General features: G+C 40.7%; 2 protein-coding genes across 10 annotated transcripts in view; one reads left to right on the forward strand and one right to left on the reverse strand.

Annotated features, from left to right (window-relative positions):
- The window catches only part of LOC111250208 (uncharacterized), a 28,429-nt gene that overhangs the window by 5,631 nt on the left and 819 nt on the right, over positions 1 to 21,979 (forward strand). For 3 of the 8 annotated variants that reach the window (XM_022805077.2, XM_086987017.1, XM_086987016.1), the window contains one exon: positions 217 to 2,866. In XM_022805077.2, the coding sequence (XP_022660812.1) occupies positions 217 to 1,068 (852 nt within the window). In that variant the 3' untranslated portion in view covers positions 1,069 to 2,866. Of the gene's footprint in view, positions 1 to 216; positions 2,867 to 3,627; positions 5,334 to 20,485; positions 20,527 to 21,979 lie in introns of those variants that run through there. The other 5 variants (XM_022805080.2, XM_086987014.1, XM_086987015.1 and 2 more) reach the window with 4 other exon arrangements.
- On the reverse strand, positions 3,332 to 21,163 carry LOC111250212 (multiple PDZ domain protein-like). 2 transcript variants are annotated; one of them, XM_022805095.2, is made up of 9 exons: positions 20,569 to 21,163; positions 19,202 to 19,413; positions 16,703 to 16,797; positions 12,833 to 12,902; positions 12,214 to 12,463; positions 11,324 to 11,529; positions 8,638 to 8,919; positions 8,088 to 8,390; positions 3,332 to 3,762 (listed from the first exon to the last, which is right to left on the reverse strand). In XM_022805095.2, the coding sequence occupies exons 1-9, from the start codon at positions 20,603 to 20,605 to the stop codon at positions 3,760 to 3,762; spliced, it is 1,458 nt and encodes a 485-aa protein (XP_022660830.1). In that variant the 5' UTR covers positions 20,606 to 21,163; the 3' UTR covers positions 3,332 to 3,759. The 2 variants fall into 2 exon arrangements, with proteins under 2 accessions (XP_022660830.1, XP_022660828.1); XM_022805093.2 differs by having other exon boundaries at positions 3,332 to 7,678.

Raw genomic sequence — 21,979 nt, forward strand, 5'->3', positions numbered from 1 at the left:
AGCTCCCATTATTGTTTGTATAGTCGACAGCTGCTGCTGTCGGCCATACAAACAATAATGATTTTAAGGGCCATGGCTTTTAACTAGATGACCGCTAATACCATTCTTGATTGTAGTATTATTTGCAACATGAAAGCTCTGGACTATACAAATCGACGATGTCATACGAGCTACATAAATGTTATTAAAATTTATTTAAAACATGACTTATTACAGGTATTACGTTATAAACAGCGTTACTTGACGCACAATTTCCTTCGAAGCAACACTGTGGCTTTACACGACTGCGTCACCTGTGAAGAGACAACACTTGCCCGTCATCCCGAAGGACGTACAGGATACTTTATCGAGATGTTAGGAAGGGTATTTTGTAGCGTCAATGGCCAACACTTCGTCATTGGGGACGACCTTCAACTTCATGAAGTCGATATGCCGACGGTTGACGGATTTGCACTTGAACCTCGCTGCGTAGACAATTCGCGTCGGCGAATCTTTTTCGATACAGAGCGCGTAGGATTTTGCGTTGAGCTAGGTAAGGATTTTTCTGTGACAAATCAATGGCAATTCGATAGCAGCGGCGTAACGACAGATTATCAACTTCATGTGATCGATGGTCATATCCTAGCTTTACGCCTTGGCTATGACGTTTTAGTGCTCGATGAAAATCTAGCGAAATTTGTTCTAGTAAAAGATTATATCAAACCGTATCTTGACCAAACGAAAACCTGCGTGTCCACTCAAGTTGATGATCGATCATCAGCTTTGAAACGTCTTGTAGGCGCGCAGTTGCTGCCTAATATTTGTGGGGTCATATATAAAATATTTGACCTACAAGGCCAAACCTTCTTGATAGTCACCGAGGCGGTTGAGTTGACGCAGGCTCGATTGCGTATCAGTGAAACGGAATCCGATCCAAGGCTGGTGGGCTTCTTTAAATGGAGTCCAGAAGGCCGCTGCTGGAAAGACGTTTCAGCCTCAAGTCGTGTTCCGAAGTCACAGGTCCAACAAACCGTTGTCCTCAACCATCCCGGGATACCACTTTATGCCCGAAGGCCCTGTTATGACTAAAATAATAGAAAGTGATTTTGGTGCGTGCACTAGTGTCAGATCTAGCCACATAAGGGATTATGCTTTTCTTCTATCATGTATACACGCTTTCATTTAAGATGTCATACAACTGGGCTATTAGAACCTACGTGGAGACACGAGCGCTCGCAATATAGTTCGACGCCCCGCTGACAAACTTGAGAGAAATGCTGCACCTAATGGCAATCTGTGAGGAAACATATCTAATCCGTGACCCGAAACATGTAGACGGCCATTGACTTTATAACGAGTGAGCCTAGTGGCAACAGCATCTACGATCTAGGTTTAACGTGCATTTGTGTTGGCACTTTTATTGAAAGGCTTGACGAGACGTTAACTGTTATTTTACTCTTTGCGTAAGGAATGACAAAACGGTATTGTGTGGTTTAGCTGGTTACGAAGCTGTGTAATTGTGATCAATTAGCTAAGGTTTGCTTTCCGTAAACCGGCAGAATGGTACGGTAATCAAAATGAGGAATGTGTACAAACGAGGACACGGATTGACTGAACATAAAGATGCTGAATTGCTAGGTGTTAGTGTCACTCCGTATCGATAAGAAATGATCCCCAAGTTAAATTTCGGTGAAATCATCTATACGCATCGTGTGTGGCATAGATATTGAAATTTGTTTACTAGATCTAGACAATTCCGGCTCACGACATAGGCAATCTTGCGGAATAAGTCGTACATAGTTGTTCGTTTACGGTGCCCCAGCCTAGGGTCTCTTATTTCTAACTGTCAAGGCTAGTACGCGATCGGCTTTTCTCCGAAAACATAGTGGAGCAAAAGGTAAATTCGTACGCTCATGAGCAAGTTTTAGAAACGGGTAAGCGTCGCAACTGCTCCGCCTCTTGTTGCAACCCTGTCCGGAATCGTTCATAGCGCTTAGCAGCGTCATGTATGTAGGATTTTTGTTAATTTCATGAATAAGAAATTGCGCTGAATCATTTCGAATATGTCGCATTCGAAAGACGTAAAAAGATCTGATATTATAACTAGGTGTGTAATTTCTATAGTTTTTGAGTAGCGAGTACAACACGATGCCATAAACATAGATGACATGACATTGGACGTTGGAATCAGATGAATCGTTTTACAGATACACAGATATAATTTAAACGTAAAACCTTGTGCATTAGAGGAAGGTGCATCTTGAAGCATACGGTTTTTTATCGGTATATTGTTATATAATCTTACATACGTTACTTTCACGGTTTTACGACGATCCTTACCGGATACCATGCATGTATCAGTTCTGTTTGTCATGGTGCGCTGGCAACGGGTTTGTCGAACAAGCCTAAAGGCATTGAAGGTCTATACGGAAGGGAATATGCGTAAACACACTTTGTTACATGCTGGGGTTCAGCCGTGTAGCGAATAAAACAATCTACCGTTAATGAGCGAATGTATATTTTAACATATTATCTAACGCGATATTTTTCAAAAACCAACTTTTTCTTAAAAATGATGCTGATACATGATTAAAGACAACGACAGACATTTTTCAATTTGTATCATGTACAAACAATAAATAATTACTTTTTTTTATTCACAAAAATTGTATAGGAGGTGTTTTTGGCGGGATTTCACATTCACCCCCTGTCGGTCTTCTTCTAATAGTGTGCGTACCTAAAATGATAAAGCAGCAGATTAAAAAGGAGATTAATGTAATGATTTTCGGAACAGGATATTGTTAAACATAATGATATCTATATACGCTCGAATATAAGATTAAAATAAAAGAGGCCTATTTTAACCTGAGAATATATCTGAATAGAAGTATAACTGTGTCGTCCATATAGTGCTGAACTATTTTTAGCCGCAACCCATTTCCCAGACTGGTTTATCGCGCTTGGCACTTGCCTAAATACTATATCCTACGAAGTCGGCCATAATCTAGAGGTATCTCCTGCTAAGCGTTCACGTCATACGGTCCAACGTTGATATGCTATGGGACAAAAAAATTCCCCCAAAAGGTCCCCGTCGTAGTTTGTTGGGTAGCTATTTGCCTGCTAATCCTAGGGACATGTTTTCTAGGCTTCGTTTCGTGCTGGGAGCCATCCGTCTCAGAGAATGCCTAACGGCAACAAAGGGTGCAAAATTTAAAACATAAAGAAACAAAAATTATACATATTTTTTTCTATCTTTTCTATACCTGACTGACTAAAAACTATAGGCGCCCTATGCACACAGCGTGTATTACTGTAGTATTTAATAATTTTATTTATAAAAATAACAAACATCTTGTAGTATACATAATATTTATTGAAAGATTTGTCTAATATTAAGTTACTCACTCACTTTTCTGTTCCAACTTATATATATATATATATATATATATATATATACATTAATTACCTGGTGTAAATATACCGTCGGCATTATATAAGTAATTCATAATAATAATATTGATAATGGTATGTAGCAATCGATTTCCATCTCTATGTCCATTGTTTCATATAGATATTCTACAGTGCGTTCTATTTAACGACCAGCTAGTATAAGTCTACGCGGGTACGTTCAACCTTTCCTATTTCTAGGTTTGGTTAGGCAACGAGGAGCCCTAAACATGTTGATCGAAATAGCCGTTTGCATTATCAGCGCGCCACAGTGGGAGCCGCGAAACGGCCGCCAACCCCCGACCCCTCGCCGTGCCGTTTCGGCGATATTGATCACTGCAAACCAGTTCATATCAAGTCAGTATCATAACAGTTGTCCAAAAAGGCATGACTATAGCAATTACTGCATTTTTTTGGCACGGATTAGTCGATACTGCCTTATTCAGGTCCATTGTTCCCTTTGTTTGCGTGTCCCGACTTTCGTTTTCGCGTGGCCACGCAGTGTCAGCGCCTTTTGCTAGATTCAATTCATAATCAGCCAATACGCTATGGAAGGTAATTAGCTTGAAATGAGTACTATGAAAATATATGCTATTTCCCTGAAATTATATCTTTGTTGGGTAAAATTAATAGGTTGCGCGGCAAAGAAAAATTAGAAATTCTCACGCTGAGCCATCTCGTTGGCAGGCAAAGTTGTCTTCAAGAGGAGAAAAACTGTGAAGACGAAGCTTTCTAAGGGAATTCTATTACCAGAGTGCTGATAATTGATCATAATAAGAATGATGGTTGTTTGTAGAGTCGAGCAGCGCTTTGGTATGGGAAAACTTGTCCTTACTCTTTGGTAACAGTTTAATCTCGCACATATTTAGATTTGTCGTTAGGGTGACGTATAAAGAGAGTGCTGGCACCTGTTTTTCGACGGAGCCGCTGTCGCCTGCCTCTTGGGAGCTTCGATGGGACTGGCAGTAAAGTTCTACACGTTATATATGTTTAAGTTCTTGCTCGATAATGTTAATGGACCATGTCAGATGTATGTATGAGTTTTGTGTTGGCCTATGGACAATGGCTCGTTAGTTATCTCAGCACTAAATACTCTCATAATAATTGCAGTAATTTAATGGTTAGAGTGATAGACTTATTTGGTCCGTCACTGCAGCTATTAACGCTATGAAATTGCGCTTTACCACCAAAAAACCAAAGAAGATGTATTATCGTGTGTCTCGTAGCGAAAAGTGTACTTTGGTTGAACTCGCTTAGTTGGGAGTCCCGATTCATGTCGACCCACCTTATATCAAGCGAAACCTCCAAATACAATGATAGTATAACGTTTGGGGTAAATAGCTCTAAACTCACCCGTATCAGAAAAACCCGTTAATTTGATATCTGTATTATCTTGCATGATGCTGCCACACTGTGTGTATAGGCGTATGTGCGTCCTGCCAAGATCTAGAAATGAGTAGAAATTCAACCTTATTATACGGAAGCACTTTTTTCTAATTTAAGCCAATACTGTTATAGTTTATTTCTTAGCTCGTTTTATCCTGAAACTGTGCAGATCGAACAAAACGAGCTAAGGAATAAACTATAACAGTATTGGCTTAAATTAGAAAAAAGTGCTTCCGTATAATAAGGTTGAATTTCTACTCATTTCTAGATCTTGGCAGGACGCAGCAGCTTACCAATAATCTCTTAACTAATACCTTTTAAGCTTATCGGTATCTATAAACCCATATCTTGTCATTGGCTCAATGACTTATACTTCATTCATTTAGCAGGGATGTAACGCTGACATGCCAAGAGCTTCACTCAAGCAAGCCGTCCTGCAATTAACGATAAACAACTCTACGCATACATGTTTACCCTCTAAAGGCTTTGTCTTCGAATAAACTCACCTGGCCCTCACTGAATATGATGTTGTTAACCAAATGGGCCTCTGAACTTCATAAATAAGGGCGTTCTAGATCGTGCTAAACCATATGCAACGAACGAATACTAGGCAATGTGTGGCCGTGCTCGTTTCAAAGTTAGCGGAGTTGAGTTAGAGAAAATTGATACATCAATGGCAACATTCTAGCTCCTTTGTCTGTCTGCGAATGCTTTAGGCGTTAAGGAATCATTATGAATAGGCGAATTTTCTGACATAAAGTTCCCTAGAGCTTTCACAGCTACTTCTATAAAAGTTGTCCCAGAGTTCAACTGTTACAATAGAACAAGGACACCGGAGCGTCATTTCAGCGTACCTTTTCTGCATCAACTAAAGGTAGTTCCTAATTTTTCTATGAGACATTTACTGGGCCAACCGGCCTCGTATATCAGAACCGTTCTTCAAAAAACTTTGGATAAACGAGTAAGCATATCTCGACGATCTCATAATAGCATGATGCAAAAAGTGCTTTATAATAATAATACTAGCATACATTGCCATATAGACCCCTAGAACGTGCTTAAAGGGCTCACTAATACACCATTTTGTTCTTTTCATCAATTTTTTTCCATAATGATGAATGCGAACCTGTAAGAGTTGGTTTTCAATTGCTTTCGTTTTCAAGGCTAATTCTTTCCTAGCATCCAACCCTCATATATTTATCACTTTCATTGCGTTATATTAAGCTGATGCTGTCTTAAACGTCCTATACGCATGCGGCCGTCTCACTTTTATGATCTCCATCATCAGATATTATCTAGATAATAATAATTTGTTTTTCATTTTTACGTTTATAGATTTATTCATGTTCATGACATATACCTGTGCCTATATATATATATATATATATATATATATATATATATATATTATATCAATGAACGTCGTCATGTAAAGATGTGCGTTTGTATCGTTTTCTCTAGGTGCGGGCTATCTTTAAGTATGCCTGTTTGTTGCAATGCTGGATTAGCTAATTAACTCATCGAAACACCGGAAGTTCATCTAGATATATGTCGAGAACGACGCTTGCGACATATATTGCGCCTTAATAGAATGTTGGCAATTAGGTTTGCCGCTCGTTAGGAGTAAGGTTCTTTAATTACATTTAAGTATGTCCAATTTAGAGATAGAACTGACTGTGGCCATGGCACATTGTCATTTTCTTATCGGTAGCGTCAAATAGGTCTACAGACTCTTGTTCGGATATCAAAGTCTTGTATATTCACACGACTCTGAGGTTTCGATGGAGCTAGTATATTCATAGACCAGTTAGCTTCGTGCATTTATATACGACCCTTATAATTGTCTCCGCGCATCAAGTCCTGCCTTTCTAAGAGTTCGAGTTTACGCGAAGCCCACATAGTGGCTACACGGTTAGACACTAACACCGCTACCAGCTGAGAAGTAGCATCGATGGTTCAGTCGTTTCTCGCTTCAATAGATATAATCTTTTGCAGATTAGATCTGATCCACTTTATGTATTTCAATGACACAGAGCAACCATGTTTACGATCTGCCTCAGTCCTGCGTAGCAATCAGAGCTGCATATACTGCTTCTGGTTTTTATCACAACTTAATACTGTGTTCTGTTTCGAACTGACCCCCATATACCTACCCCTATATGACAAGTCTTAAGAATGACCTTTCGGTAATTGTTTCGAAAACTGCCAGGAGGATTTAAATACAGATGTTTAGGGCGACTGTAGAGGTGTCTTGATATGAAAAACGAAGAAAACGATACTGAATGCGAACCTTAATTTAAAAAAAAATCGCTTTTAAGATAAGCCCCTTTTTAAGGTAAGTTGAATGCCCGGGTCGTGTACCGAGGTTGGCACCAATAATCTGAAATGTTGAATTGATCCAGACTGTGGTAAATGCTGATGTCGTGCTTCTTGCTTAACGCTTGCCCTCGTTATCGCGGAGCAGGGCATGAATACCAGGTATTCTGCCCACTGTATATTATACAAGCATGATTCTGACTCCGTACGTAGCATTTCTGACGCAAAGACGAACAACCACCAACGATTATGAGTCGTAGAGCTGCTATAGCACTTCAGCAGGAAATTTCAGTTCTCCGCTGGCTTAGTCCGCTATAGGTACTTATTGGCCGATATATCAACAGAACGCTGAACTTATAAGTAGTTCCTGTGGTAACGATCAAAACGATTGGCTCAGAACTTGAGATCACTACGAAATATGGCGGCTTCCACACGCAGCACTCGTGGAGCTGCAAGCCCCCAGCTCGGCCAAAGCCGAGATGGTCTGATGTTAGATATTCTTGCTCGGCTTGAGACGACCAATTTTCATGCTAACGTTGCCGTTTGCGAGCTAATGACGAAAGCAGCACCATCAAAGTGGAACAATATAAATACAGGTAAGATTCTACCATCTCCTTCATACGTAGAGTGGTGATCGTAAAAGAAAATTGAACTGTCATAATAAGAGATGTACTATTATTATTATTATTATTATTATTATTATCATCATGTCAAAACCCGTTCCTATAATAACACGCGGCTACGGTACATAAACATTTGTCACTCAGAGTCCAAGTGTCAGATTAGACAATTATTGAGGTTGACAAAAATTCTGTAAAAGATGCACTGACGTTATTTATTTAGAAAAGGCTCAAACAATTAATGGAAAAGTGGTCTTAAGCAAAAGAAGTCTCAGGTAGGTCTTACATGTATTCCCACTATACGCCATGGTTGATCAACTAACCACAGATTAAGCTTACCTTGAGGAGAGCGGCTGCGTATTCCGGTGACGCATCCTTAACGTCCTGCCCATTAATTTCAAGGATTTCATCTCCCTGAAACAGGCGACCATCCTGCTCAACAGCTCCACCTGCTACGACCTCTGAAATGAAAACTCCTCCAGGGGGGTCATGCCGCGAAACAATGCAAACTCCTAAGCCCCTTCCAGGCTTCTTGGTAATCGCAACGTCGAACGTTTCATTGCTAGTGTTGAGATTGTGTTCCGTATCCCTGTAGACAACCATTCGGACGGGCGAGCTAACTTGCCGCAATGCGTTAATTGCCTGTATCGGCAAGCATACGGACCAGGTTATTATTTAGACAGAAATCGAAGACAAGCGTGAACTAAATTACCACTTATCGCATATTGCTATATATTTTCTGTTCCAAACCAAGATTAAGATAGTACTACCTTAGCTAAACTATAGGCGAAAAAGAGCAGACGTTTACTTAAATTATCCGAGAAGTGAACAGAGTACGCCACATAGAAACACAAAGACAGAAAGGAAAACGCCATCCTGTTTGAGTTACCTGCTCGTGTGATGCCGTCGATAGATCAATACCGTTTAGTTCGACAATCTGGTCGCCTACCCGCAGTCTTCCGTCCTGATGAGCAGCTCCATGCTCAAGGATCTCGTGTACGACTATGGCCCCCAGTGGCGTATCAGCTCCACCCACAACGCTCAGGCCAAGCCCAATCTTGTCTCTGGCGATTTCAATAATAGTTTCCTCGCCAGCTACGATGCTTTCGCTTACCGTTGATCGAGGTGCATTGCACGACGAGCGTGATAGAGGTGTGTACGCCAGCTGCGACTGTATAGATAAAATAGAGGTCAACCAGCAGCAGCATGACAGAATACAGCCATAGTCAAATGAGTAGAAAACACAAAACGGGCCACGAAAATGCAAAATGCTTAAAGCAAATGGATCAAGCAATCTGCTTAGCATACGAAGAGCTGATATTCAATAATTAATTTCTTCACAGCTTTTCTATAAATAATATATAAAGAACATACGTTTTACAATGGCCAGACGAGTCAATAAAGCTGTTCTATAATCAATTTTGCAAAAATGCAATATCTAAAGAATTTAATTAGGTAATACAAGAACTATTATTAATATACTATTTATATTTACATCATACTATTAGATTTAGTTATTCTATAGTTATATAATATTGTTATATTTAATATTACTATGGTAGGACCATGGTATCCTAATAGCGAAGCCAATGCTAATTTCGTTTAAATCTACGTATTTGGTAAAAAATTAAGGAATTAACGATTTTTAAAACGTAGTGTACCTTTTCGATTATGGGGGACCTAGATATTTCGCGTTGTAGACGCACTCTTATGAACTGAGCCTTAATTGTTGCGCCCTAAATCTACAGTAGCACAAAGTTCTCTCAATTTAAAGCAAATATAACGTTTATCTCCTTTCAACATCTAGGTATACCTAAAAGTGCGTGCAGAAACATTCCGTGCACGAGAGCTTAAACCAACTTCGACTCAATTGGAAATAAGCAACGTCCTTTATATGCACAATGAATATCAAAGTTGATTAGTGTTCTTTTTATGATAAACACAGTTAGTGAAAGTTCGAAGAGTACTCTTTAAAACAAACTTAGCAAAGCTCGTAGCCATCGTTTTTGCTCTAGCAGCGTCTAGAGATGGTCTGCTATGACTTTTTAACATGGAAATTCCTTGTACTGTATCTTTTACTTAAATCCAACGTTAGTTTGAGCAATGATTGCTAATGAATTCGTGTAAAGTATGAGTGATTCTTAAACCACTTGAACTACGGAGGCTGCAAGTGAGAAACATGCATTTTTCGGTTTCTACGCCCGGAATCAAGTCAGCATTGGAGATAAAACGGCTGCACCATGACGCAGGCGCATCTATTTCAGCGTGCAGGCCCAAGATTCGTCCAAGTAGACCGACATGTCGCTCTGCGGCATGGCGAGAGCACATTTCATAAGTATATAAAGACTACCTCTATTACTTACTATCTTCTGTTATCACTAACTAAAGGACGCATGAAAAGGCTCGACACGTTATTACGCTATCTCAGATCCACGAATTTCACAATACATTATGCAGTTTATCAGAGTTATACGAAGTTACGAAAATTAAGAAATTTTGGATCTATGATCTCGACATTTTGTTATTTTGTTGCCCATTCTTTTACATGATGACGACTGCTACTAGGCACATTCTTATATTTTTTTATATATACCAGATAAAGGAAAATATACGGCTGCGAGTGATAATAATGCTAATAAATATGACGGTGTTTTATTTTTTCCTTTCTCTAAAGTTCAAACACTCAGCATTATTGAAGGCTGTCAAACAGGCTATCGAGAAAGAACTCAGGGATTCTCCGTGTCCGGCGTGGCACAGTGGTTAAAACGAACGCGGTAGAAATAAAAACAGCTTGGACATACATCATTAAATTTCAATTATATTATAACAAGCGAGACCGCATTGTCAATCCTCTTTATACCAGGCTCCCACGCTGACCGCTGCCAACTTTTCCATTTGCACCTAGCCTAACAGTTTTCTCGTTCTTCTGAACGCCTTGGAAGTATGAGTAGGACGGCGCCTTGGGCAATGTCTACTCGGGAAGTGCCGCACGTACGAAATATCTTGTCCTAGAGTCAGCTTCTTCCAAGCCTTCTTTAAAAACTAGCGAAGGTCACTAGGGGAAGCTTTTTTTTCATATCTGCAGGATTCGGCCGATCTTATATGTAGTTTCAATGTCGAAGGGACAGGGCATAACTCAAGTTATATTTTTCGAAATACTAGCGCGGACCATACGGATAGGTAGGGGCTAATCGAGGCAAGAACGTATAACTCGAAATATTTTCTTTCACTACAGCGTACCACCATGTATACTTTCATTGGTCAAATCCGCAACCAATGAATTCCCTACAACCTTGTGATGTTGTAAAGTGTTGCCCAACGGTTATCGGGCGTCTCGCTGAGAGTTACCTCAGTACCAGTCGCCTTACTTGTATGGAGCTAAACCCGCCGATGTATTATTGTCAAACGTATCAACCTGGAAGCTGCACTGCACTTGAGCACCGTGTCAATCTGAAATATATTCCTCACACTTGTGGTCTCATAATACTATCTCCGACTTTACCCCTATTTACAATCTTTTTAATCTAATAACCTTAATTCATCCGAATAGACTACAGTAATCATTCTCCTCTAACCTGCATTGAAGGTGAGTGAGGTATTTCTGCCGTGGGTGATGCACTCTTTCTGCTAAAGGGTCCCATTGATTTTCGGGTTGTGGCCTGTTTACCGTAAGGCGGTTGCTGGCCCTGAGGTCCCCCCTCGAAGGACGATGCCTTACGCTTGATCACACTTAGATTAACTGGATCACGTGACGGTTTCGCTATCGTGAACTGGACTGTACCTGTCGAATTGGCAAAGCCAATGGTCAGTAATCATTGTTCAATATAGAGTTTGTGTCTTGATCTAATACACTACACTTGTATCGTATTATGTGTCACTGACGAAGCCTGAGCTACCGGCCCCTTCTTTTCGAAACCCAGATAAAAAAAAAATATACGTTTATATGAAAACCTTCGCCGTAATAATGCTGCGAACAAAAAATTGTGTGTTTAATTACAACTAATTAACTAGTTTGAGCTAGATTTTCGTATAGATTAGATCAGCATCGAACTCTGCTTGTTATATAGTTGTTGTATGCATTAACTGAACGTTCCAGGTTTCGAGTTAAGTTTTATGCTATTCCAACGACTACCAATGCTCCATAGTTTTGTATTTATTGCTCCAAGGCAAACGAGGGGAGTATGCGTCATGCAGCACGAAGGCTCAAAAACTCGTTTACTTCAATGACCACCCTGCCTATGGCCCATCTACTGACTCACGTACCGTATACAATTTTTTTAACAAATGTCGTTTCACGAAACCATCTTTCGACCCTGGATGAAACAACATGACTTAACCGCGACGACTTACAATCAGTGTGTTATCCATTTAATCAATGGACTCTTGTTTCTGCTTCATGCCCCCATACGTGGAGGACGTTCGTTTTTATCTGGCAACTTTCAAAAAAAAAAATTGGTAAAAGTACCTTCATTTGATTTGAGTATCTGTACGGCCCGTTCGTAGTCGGCTCCGACGAGATCATGCTGATTTACGCTCAGTATCATATCCCCGATGGCAAGTCCTGCCTGATGAGCTGGGCTTCCCTCCTGGATATCGCTAACAAAGATTCCCTGACCTGCATCAGGGTGCCGACCTTCGATAATCATCAGACCTAGCCGGCAGGATCCCTTTCGTACAACAATATTCCTAATATCCTTATATGATGAATAGTCCACCTAGCAGGAATTGAAAATAGAGATATTTTTTATTAGAATATATCAATATTCCTTTAGTTACTTGACTTGTTCTTCAAGATCTTTAGCTCTTGGTAGCTTGGCAAAAAAAATATTGTTCTCAATGGCTTGATTAAGGCTAACTATTGCACTTACTAGATATTTAGGATACCTAATATATCGACATCGGGTACATTTTATGTAGGCCCAGTTTAGGCACCATTCTAGAAATTTCTACGTCGTTCTTTGACGTTTGATGATTTCACTATACACATACAGCTGACAGCAAGTCGACGAAAGACTGATGTGTAACGATAATTTAGTAATAACAAGTCTCTAATAAGATGCACGGATATTGCTACTGTTACTTACTTGATTATCAAAAAGCACAGGGTACTGCGTTAAGGGTCTCACTGCCATATCATCAATCGCGTTTTCTCTTCTGTAACAAAATTATAACAACTTAAACAATAAACAAATCTTATTGGCGCTATACATATCCAAACTAATCTGGCCGGCAGTAGACAGGACAGCATCGTGTTATGTAAACGATAAACAATAGACTTCCAACTGGGAAGTACCACGAAAATTTTGAATTTCGAATATAAGCGCGCCCAATCATGCATGATTGATGCTAGCTTTCTTGGTTCCTAATATCATATAGACTCATACGATTTCGCATAATAATTGCCCAAACATTCCCCTGGCAGCTGTAAACCAAGCATCTTTCTCTATCGTTACTGTGTGCCTTGGTATGTTGTATTGTGTTTATATGGCGGCTCGTTGGGAGATAATGTTTGTTTTTCTGTAATTTTTCATTTGCCGATGGCAAAGTATTACATTCTATTGGAAAGTTTTTGGCTTGCTTTTCAGGCATAATGGGTTTTGTCCATACCATAAAATTTTTCAAGGAAGTATGGCTTTGAAGCAAATGTGCCCTTTTTCATGGTTCGGCAATCCTATAGGAATTATAATAGGGAAACAGTAATAAAAGGGAAATAAAAAACGAGTAGAAATCGGAAAAGACCTGATAAAAGCAGGGAAATTCATTGGAATAAGACCAAATTTGTATTGTTTCAGCTAAAAAATGACAGGGTCAAATATAAAACAAGTTATAAGTCAACGATACACACGAAAGACCCAAGCCGACCTTATTTATTATCCTTTACTAACCTTTTAAAGTTTTTTAGATCGATATTTAGCCGTTTTTCTTTACCTGAGAGAAACAATTTCAATTTTGCTCTTTTATGTAGTCACGATTGTTTACAGTAAGCATAATTATCGCTTTTGTGAACTGTCAAAACTATGACACCTCAAGAACATGCAAATTTCTTATATGGACAAAATGATGGCAACTAGCTCAGAAAGAGACCCGTTTTCCAAGCCTGGCGCACAGAACTTAGTGATTGGTCGACGACTCGGTCGCTGCATAATCTGTGTGAATAAGAAAAGGTTTTTGTTTATGTATCTTATATAAAAACAAGCCAACAATCACAAAAACGAATCAATAAGTACAGAAGTGTTATTACTTTCTGGACAATCTCACATATTTTTTGTAATGCCGTAATGCTAAATTCGTCTTTCTCCTTGTAATATTTTGACTTCTTTTTCATTATATTCAAATATATTCTGAAGTTCATCGCCTAAAGATATCATGGACATTGATCGTTACTATTTATAGGGATTTGTCAGAAATATCTTGAAAGATAGCCAGCTTTACGGAGATTAATAGCAATAACAGGTCTCAGTTTGCGTAGATTCAGTTTGTGTTAGCATTTGGGCATCTACGCATGATTTCCTAGCTCACATGTTTCAAAATAATTCCAAACTCGTTCCTTCGCCGGCTTTTTCCACGAACCACACCCGAAGGCTCACAGATACGTCCTATACAAAATCTTTGGACTAGCATTGCCGAGATCATACCAAGGCTAGCTCTTCGCCTTTTGCTTTCCTGTATATTGAATCATTCCGGATCTGAACTATGAGGTAGTACTACGAAAGATATCTACGAGAGAGCTCATAGTATAACTGGGCTCATTTCGTACCTACTCCGGAGCCCGCAAAGGGTAGGTCTATATTGCAGAGTATCGGTTTCAACGTTTTTCCATCGTGTGTTGGTTTCTTGGTCTGTGCATCTTGATGAACTTATCTGAGTTTTTCCTCTAACAGAAGTATGAAACGGCATGGTAATAATATATTACGTATGGCGAACTCTTGAAATAGTTCGGCTAGAGTGACAATTTTTTAATATGTATTAGAAGTATCGTTTTTTTATTTTTTACGCACTTGCCTAGGCGCTCTGGCAACTTCTAGGTAACCATATACCTACAGGTCTCGTTCCCATACGTAGATTCTCCATCCACGGCTTCTCGAAGTAAATCTACGATGGCATATGTTTGTTCATCAGTTACCGTTTTTACGGCATGGAAAGTCCCTTAATCAAACGGACTTAGATTGCGAGAATAAGCCGATTAAAGGCAACGTTGTATATTCCTCAGTTCAAGAAGTCAAAGTTCAACAAGGTCTGATATTGTCATTAAGAAACCACACTGCGTGCTTCCGAGTGCTGTGCCAACGGTCCACGAAACCCTTATGGGACTCGAATCGGCGGTCTGTGTTCATTGTTTCATTTTCGGCGGCTGTCTCAGGGTAGCCGTTATTGTCGATCGCTAATACTGCCCCAACTTACCTACAAACCACTGCTACCATACCCTATATTTTCCAGAGCGACATCGTTCTCTCGCCTAATTGTCCTTCGGCTGACGGTAGATGTTACACCATGCATCGTTTATGACAACCGTATGTTCCAGGCAGGTTTTTTTTTTCATTAAGGCTCCGCCAATTGCCCGTATAATACACCACAAGGATTTACAGCAAATTCAACGCAAAATCTGTGGAGAACCCATTTTTTTACTCAGTTTCCGTGTTTTCAGATGTGAATTATAATTTTGTGACGCGCCACAGGTGAAAACCCAGTTTTGGCCGATAGATTGTAGGCTCTGTTTTCGTGAAATACCTCCTCGATCGTGGTACTACGTTTTTGTTCTTTTAGTCCCAACAGCTGATCACTTCTTCACAGATCTTCGATACTCTATTTTTTGTTCTTGAAGCGTTTGCATCATTTAATTCCTAAATTTGGGCTAAAGGTCTCTTTGCCTAATGTCCTTACCAATTTCCGATGGCTTCCTGCAGCGCTGCGGTTCTCGAGCAATAAAAACCTGAATACTGAGTATTAATGGAGACTAAAAGACTAACTTACTTAAACGGCTTTCAGTTAAAAGTTTTCTAAGAAGACTGAAATACTGATCAGCCAATTTCGTCTGCTGCAAGTTGTTTGAAATTTCTTAAAGACGAATGTCGACTGGATTTGCCAACGCTGAGGTTGGAACTAGTGGCAGTGGCATGTTTACGATTACCATAGCAATATACTCAAATGCTCATTAATCATCCAGATTACATAATCCCTTGAAAACTTATATCTGGGTTGATTTTTTAGTGCGTACTTAACGCGTTATATGGACGGTCCTAAAGCATGAGGACGTTCCGGCGACAACTGCGAACTCTATGGGGACTAGACAGAGCCTAATAGTCAGTTGCGTTCAATAAAAGCAAACTTTATGGCACATTCACACATTAACTTCTGTCGGATATACTAGTTCCTAGAATTTTTATTCATAGCTTACAACGTATGAATAGTGATTTGAAGATCGACAGAAGTAAACCGAAGTTGCTCTCTTTAAGTGAATGGCTATATCTCAAAAGATCAGTATTTTAAAAAATCTTTGGCATTAAAAAAATCTCTTAGTTTGGATGTCAAAACAACAGCTAAACCATCAACAGATCTGGTTCATGATATCCAGAGAAAGCGAAAGCCTCGTTTGCCTTTGCCTATCAGACGCGGCACTTAATTCCGTCTTATATTCGTACTTTGTATCCACGGCATGTCTACAGATTTCAGTCACCACATAACGATTCCTTTCAGCAACAGAGCGATAACTAAACTGGCACTAAGTTCATTTATGTTATTTTATTTAATGCATCGTTTTATTAAGCGTACTATAAACTTTTTATGACCTCAGTCGCACTTATAGCTAGCCACAATCAGAACAGGTAACGGCAACTACATCGTACTATAAGATCGCAATTAAAGTGTACAGAAGCTTCACGTATGTACTTACGGATATACCTGATTTCAGCTGAACTTCTTATCAATAACTATTTACTACTTGTCACTGTACTGACCTGAGCACGGCGATTTTATAGGCAGGTCCAGTGAAGGATTTAATGATTGCCGACGCGTTAAGATGCGACCTTCCGAAGATGATGCTGCCGTTCACCTGACGCCGTCGCAAACGGTTGAAATGCGGTAGCAATAAAGACAGGAGCCAAAACAGAGGCCGAGGAGGAAAGTGTGTTAGAAACCGTTTACGTTACGCTCGCCTTGGTCAGTCGGGCTTCCGCAACGGCAGAAGCAACAAAAAAGTCAGCATCTTTCCTCCGTAAGGGAAACGGCGTTTAACACAGATCTTTTTTCACGTTTGCCAGGCTCATCGCAAGAACAACAGGCCCTTAACTGATAGATAGTGTACTATATTGTTGGCAAGAATAGTGCAGTGATTAACGTATCTAATTCAGGCTTACGTCTATACAACCTGGTTTTCGCAGATGAACCGTTATTATGATATGACCATGATGAGCTGCTGCTCCATTCAAAAAACTCTAAGGATTTTGGATAAATCAAGAATTTATTGCCTCTTTTTATTATCGTCACTTGATTCGTACGTCGATTCTTCAAAACAGAGGTCTAGCCAAGTTACTCAAGTAGTAGTATCATTTTATAGGGGTGCACTTTATAGAAAATGTATTTTAACAAGTTTATGAATTTGCTAAGAGCATGCGTTGTGAAGCAAAATGTAACAATGGTGTATATCATTAACTTACGTTAACTGGTGACAAAAACGAACAATTTATGAAACCACAGAATCTACGTTATCGTCGCAGTTGATTCTTACTATATACGACATAGAGAAGGCGGGAAACATCATACAGAGGATTAATTGGAGAATCGTTCAAATGAAATTTCGTTTAATTTTTATTGGTAAATGTCAAGGGCTCTGTATATATCTATATATATATATATATAGGTCAAGAATACAATATACACATATGGAGTAGATGGGAACATTTTGCGTCGTATGGGTTAAAGGGTTTTGTTGTGTTCAAAAAATTAATAGGTTTGCCAGATATCAAAAGACAGCGAACGTTACGGTATCTATCATAATTTTCCTTGTATTTCGAGCGTCTACATGTATCGTCAAGTTACTACGGTCCCTTGCACAGTCTATGGCAGGGGAAATGCACTGCAAAGTGAGTAACGACATGTCTGTTTAGCCGGTTCGTCCCTTTCTGCTCGTTGTTCCTCAGCGCACCCGAAGCAAAGAGATCCCATCAACCTCCTCGAATTTTTGCTTTAGGTTCTTAAAGTTGGTCCTGGAAGCTTTGCTTACTGGAAGCTCAAAGCGACGACGTAGATCTAGTATCGTAGTAGTAGTATAGTCCCAATGCTTTTAACGCAAGCAGGCTTTGACGTGATTTAACTGAGGTTAGGGTTTTCTATTTGTCCAAATGACGCATGTCAGAATTCCCTTGAGGTCGTACGAGCTGTCAGCGAATGTGAAGGACAACCGACGAGACAACTGATCGCTTATGCGGCCGACACTGTCTTCAAACACGCGTGCAGTGGAACTTTTGCGGTTCGCGAAGACGCACAACCCCCAAGTACGGAAATCTAAGCAACCAACCTAAGCTTAAAGATTATTCCTGAGTGGTTCAAATATTAGATTTTGACTAAGCTTCATTTGAAAGGATATCTTATCTTCAAATCTATCGGATAATGAGTCCATTAGACCTAGGATCTATGAAAGATACCTTTCGAATAGGTTGATCTGCCTTAATTCTACGATAGTCCGGACTTGATATTCCTTCGCTTATACAACTGACTCTCGAACACAGCCTGGAAAGATCGCGAGGAATTTTTTCTACTGATAAGACAAGTTTTGCCTTCTAGATTACCAGGACACTTGAGCCGAGTCATTAAGCCAAGATGGTCAATCCTACGCCGATTTACGCGTGCCGTTTCTTTGTATACAAGTCAGATTATATTGCCCACTGCCAAGGTAAATGGAAAGCCTTTGTTTAGCATACTTCGCATGTTCCTAACGTCTTTAAACTTTTTCGAAAATAAGGTGCAGAACTCAATAGGCTGAAAACGACGACTGTAAATAGATTATTAAAGCTGAACGATCTTATACCTTCCCACTTTTTGTTCGCAAATTCGACACCGTATTTCATCAGTGCTCGCTCGACGTCCTTTGACTGATGTAAGGCAATTTGACTAGCTACATTAAACAAGAGATACAGCCGTGAGCTTCTGAGAGCCTTACCTCGTTCAATAAGTCTCTGGAAAAAAAATATCGACCCGTGCCATTGCGCTATTGCCTCTGGTGTGTGATGCATGGTGATAGACGCACACCGATTAATATTATGACACATCGGATTTGTATATTAGCTGAAGGGCAAGTATCCTATTTTCTCCACTTGTATCCTCCCGTGGGGGCGTACATTTCGTCTAATTTGATCAAACTATTATCAAGTCATATCTGATAAATGTAATAAGTGAAAATCGCAACAAAGTAAAGAAAAAGTAGCGAAAATTCATTTGACAACTATGAAAAGCTTTACCTCGAGAATTTCATCGCCGATGCGTAGGGTGCCCTCGTGTTGAGCCACCCCATTCGGATGGATGCCGCAGATGAAGACCGACATCTTGTTGCGGTTTTTGTTGCCCGCAATCGACAGGCCAAGGGTTGTGCCGCCGTTGCCTGTTGCTTCAAGCCGTACCACAAGTACATCTCCGCCCAGCTCCGAGTACTTTGAGGTCACTTCGACTATATCTAATGAATGCGCTCATATGCCAAAAAATGAATTTATACATGAGGGACAGATTCGATCAATCAGTTTAAGCGATAATTCGATATCAAAAAGAGGTCACATTACGGATCAATAGTAATTCTATTGACTGACAAATGAATGGTCGATTGGATAATACTTAGTCAGCACGATAACTTGCTTGTGGTCATTGCGCATTTTTGGCGCCGGAGCAAGCTATCCGTCCTAGTTGAGATAGTAAATGTTAGATAGCAGCAGGTAGCATTAAGGCCTTTTTATAGCCTAACCCATATACAAGCAGTGACGATACATAATACTTTTATACATACAGTCGGCACAATGCTGCTATTATACATATTAACGACCCGTCAGACCGATTTCTGATACATATAGCTTAGATGGTTTTCGTCTTCGTATCATTTTTTCGGATTCGGAGAGGTTATGGCCTAGAAAGTGACCTCTCCGAATCGCGGACAGGTGACGAGCGAATATACAGGCTTCCCTATTCACACGCTTCCGCATCAGTATAATATAGTATGATTTTCGCCATCTGCGCCTAACATCCTTTGCATGTCTTTTGTATGGAGTTTCAAACAGATACAAGTCACTTGTCATGCTTCTCTATCCTATTTATCTAGGTTTTTTTAATCTAAACACCTCTGGCCTTGTTCTTTATTTCCAAAAATCAAGTATTTATCTGCCAGATGCACAGGCTACTATACAAGGAAACCGAAGACGAGGAGTAGTAGCGGAACTAAATTTGCGGTTGTTCTCACTTTAATCCGTCCGCACGCTTTCCATTATCAGTTGAACTCTGAACCTTGGTCGGGCCGGATAGCTGTTTCACTGTTATTTTATAATTTTTTTCCTGAATCGTAAAGTCACCCACGGATGCCCACTGACGCGGTTAGCGCCATTGCTACAAATGCGCATGCGGTTTCGCTTAACTCTCCTTAACTTACCTTAACTAGTAAGCATTCTATTGAACACAGTTACTATTTTGCTCTTCTAATCTTCGATAATAATGTTCTAAATCCTAACGCCTGGCTCGAACGAATCAACCACAACGGCACAAAGATCGTTACCGGCATCCTCTACACTGAGCATGGTTCAAAACGTACTGAATACCAATACCAATGAACTCTGCCACTTATACCTACCTTCATTGGGATCCTCGTTGAGATTTGCGCACGACATCGTGGAAGACGTTATTCGCTAGTGAAACACTCTTTTAAGATACTATGCTGCTGTCGCAGTTGCTCTCCCCGTTCGTTCCGTGTCAGCCAACTCCGAGCTTTTCTGTCCCACTTTCCCCACAAAGACGGCCAGCAGCGCTGGCGCTTCCGTCTGGCCTTCACCACCCGCGCACCTGACACTACCTGATCACTCGATGAGCCTTGGGCTGGCGCGACGTCGTGCGCCCACAACCCACTGCACAATCGTCACCCAGCAGCAGCAGGCACCGCTGAAGCAGGGATCATCGATAGCAACACGGATTTAAACGTCACCGTTGCCGTCGTCGTCGTCGTCGCAGTTAACAACCACTAGCCTCTTCTATTACTGTAAGTACTGAACTATTTGGTGATGGTGATTGTTCTGCTATTACTAATGCTGCTCGATTGTTCGCTCGCTGGTTGCACACCGTCGTGTGCAGCGTGCGTACGTCAGAGTGGGCAAGCAAGAGGACAGGAGGAAACTGGGAGAAAGGGCCAATGAGACGGCGAGACAGGTGACAGCGGCAGTGGCGGAAGATGGTAAAACTAGATAAACCACCACATACACTGCTGCTGCTGGCTGGTAGCAGTCATCAACGTGGTACGCTCACCCTCTCGAGCGTTGCTTCCGTTTTTGCCGTGTCGTTTACGCCGAGGGTCACCAGAGGGCGCAAAACGGTATAGACGTTGAACTCGTAAGATCTGCAGGCGACCTCGGTGAAAGACTGTCGGCCTGCCTGACTCACGGCACAGCTCGTTTCGGGTTGCTCGGTGAGAGTGTGCCTGGGGGAGATATGTTGCAGCTAGTACGGGTCCTGCTGCTGCTACTACTACACTCGTTAAGAGTTTGGAAGGAGGCTCGCAGAAGAGTCGACCTTTAGGTGCAGGCAAAGGCAGACGAAATACGATAAGCTGGCTAAGTGAGTGCTTGCTAGTAATATTATCGCCTATTTAGTGCTTTGCGCTTCGAAGGCTGCAAACGGCGAAGTAAGGGCGCAGGCAATACGCAACCGTATGACTGACTTATTCCTTTTGAAGTTTTCTTTCTTCATCTGGTTAGGATGGCAGCAGCAGGGCTTGTTCGCAGCCTGGTTGGAAGGATACCACTAGCCACGTCTCTGGCGTTAAGAGATGCCACATGACCCAGCGCCTGGTCCGAGTAAACCTGGCCTATCCATCGTACCTTTACGAATGAGACGTACAGTAGCAATAGACGCGTTAATTACCATCTCACACAGATAAGCGAAACAAAGAGGGTAAGTGGGGGTGAGTGGTGAGAGTGCACGTTGTTGTACGGGTAGTTCTACTTGAAACTGACACATCATGATACACAGCCTTTTTCCACAAACAGAAAACA

Source organism: Varroa destructor, unplaced genomic scaffold, assembly GCF_002443255.2.
Source record: "Varroa destructor unplaced genomic scaffold, Vdes_3.0 BEIS01000004.1, whole genome shotgun sequence".
Lineage (NCBI taxonomy): Eukaryota > Metazoa > Arthropoda > Arachnida > Mesostigmata > Varroidae > Varroa > Varroa destructor.

Coding starts and splice junctions, on each gene's coding strand:
- LOC111250212 (XM_022805093.2), bottom strand. CDS start 20,605: ATGTCGTGCGCAAATCTCAACGAGGATCCCAATGAAG. Junction 12,903..16,702: donor TATAAAATCGCCGTGCTCAG/GTCAGTACAGTG, acceptor ATTTTGTTACAG/AAGAGAAAACGCGATTGATG. Junction 12,464..12,832: donor CTGTGCTTTTTGATAATCAA/GTAAGTAACAGT, acceptor AATTCCTGCTAG/GTGGACTATTCATCATATAA.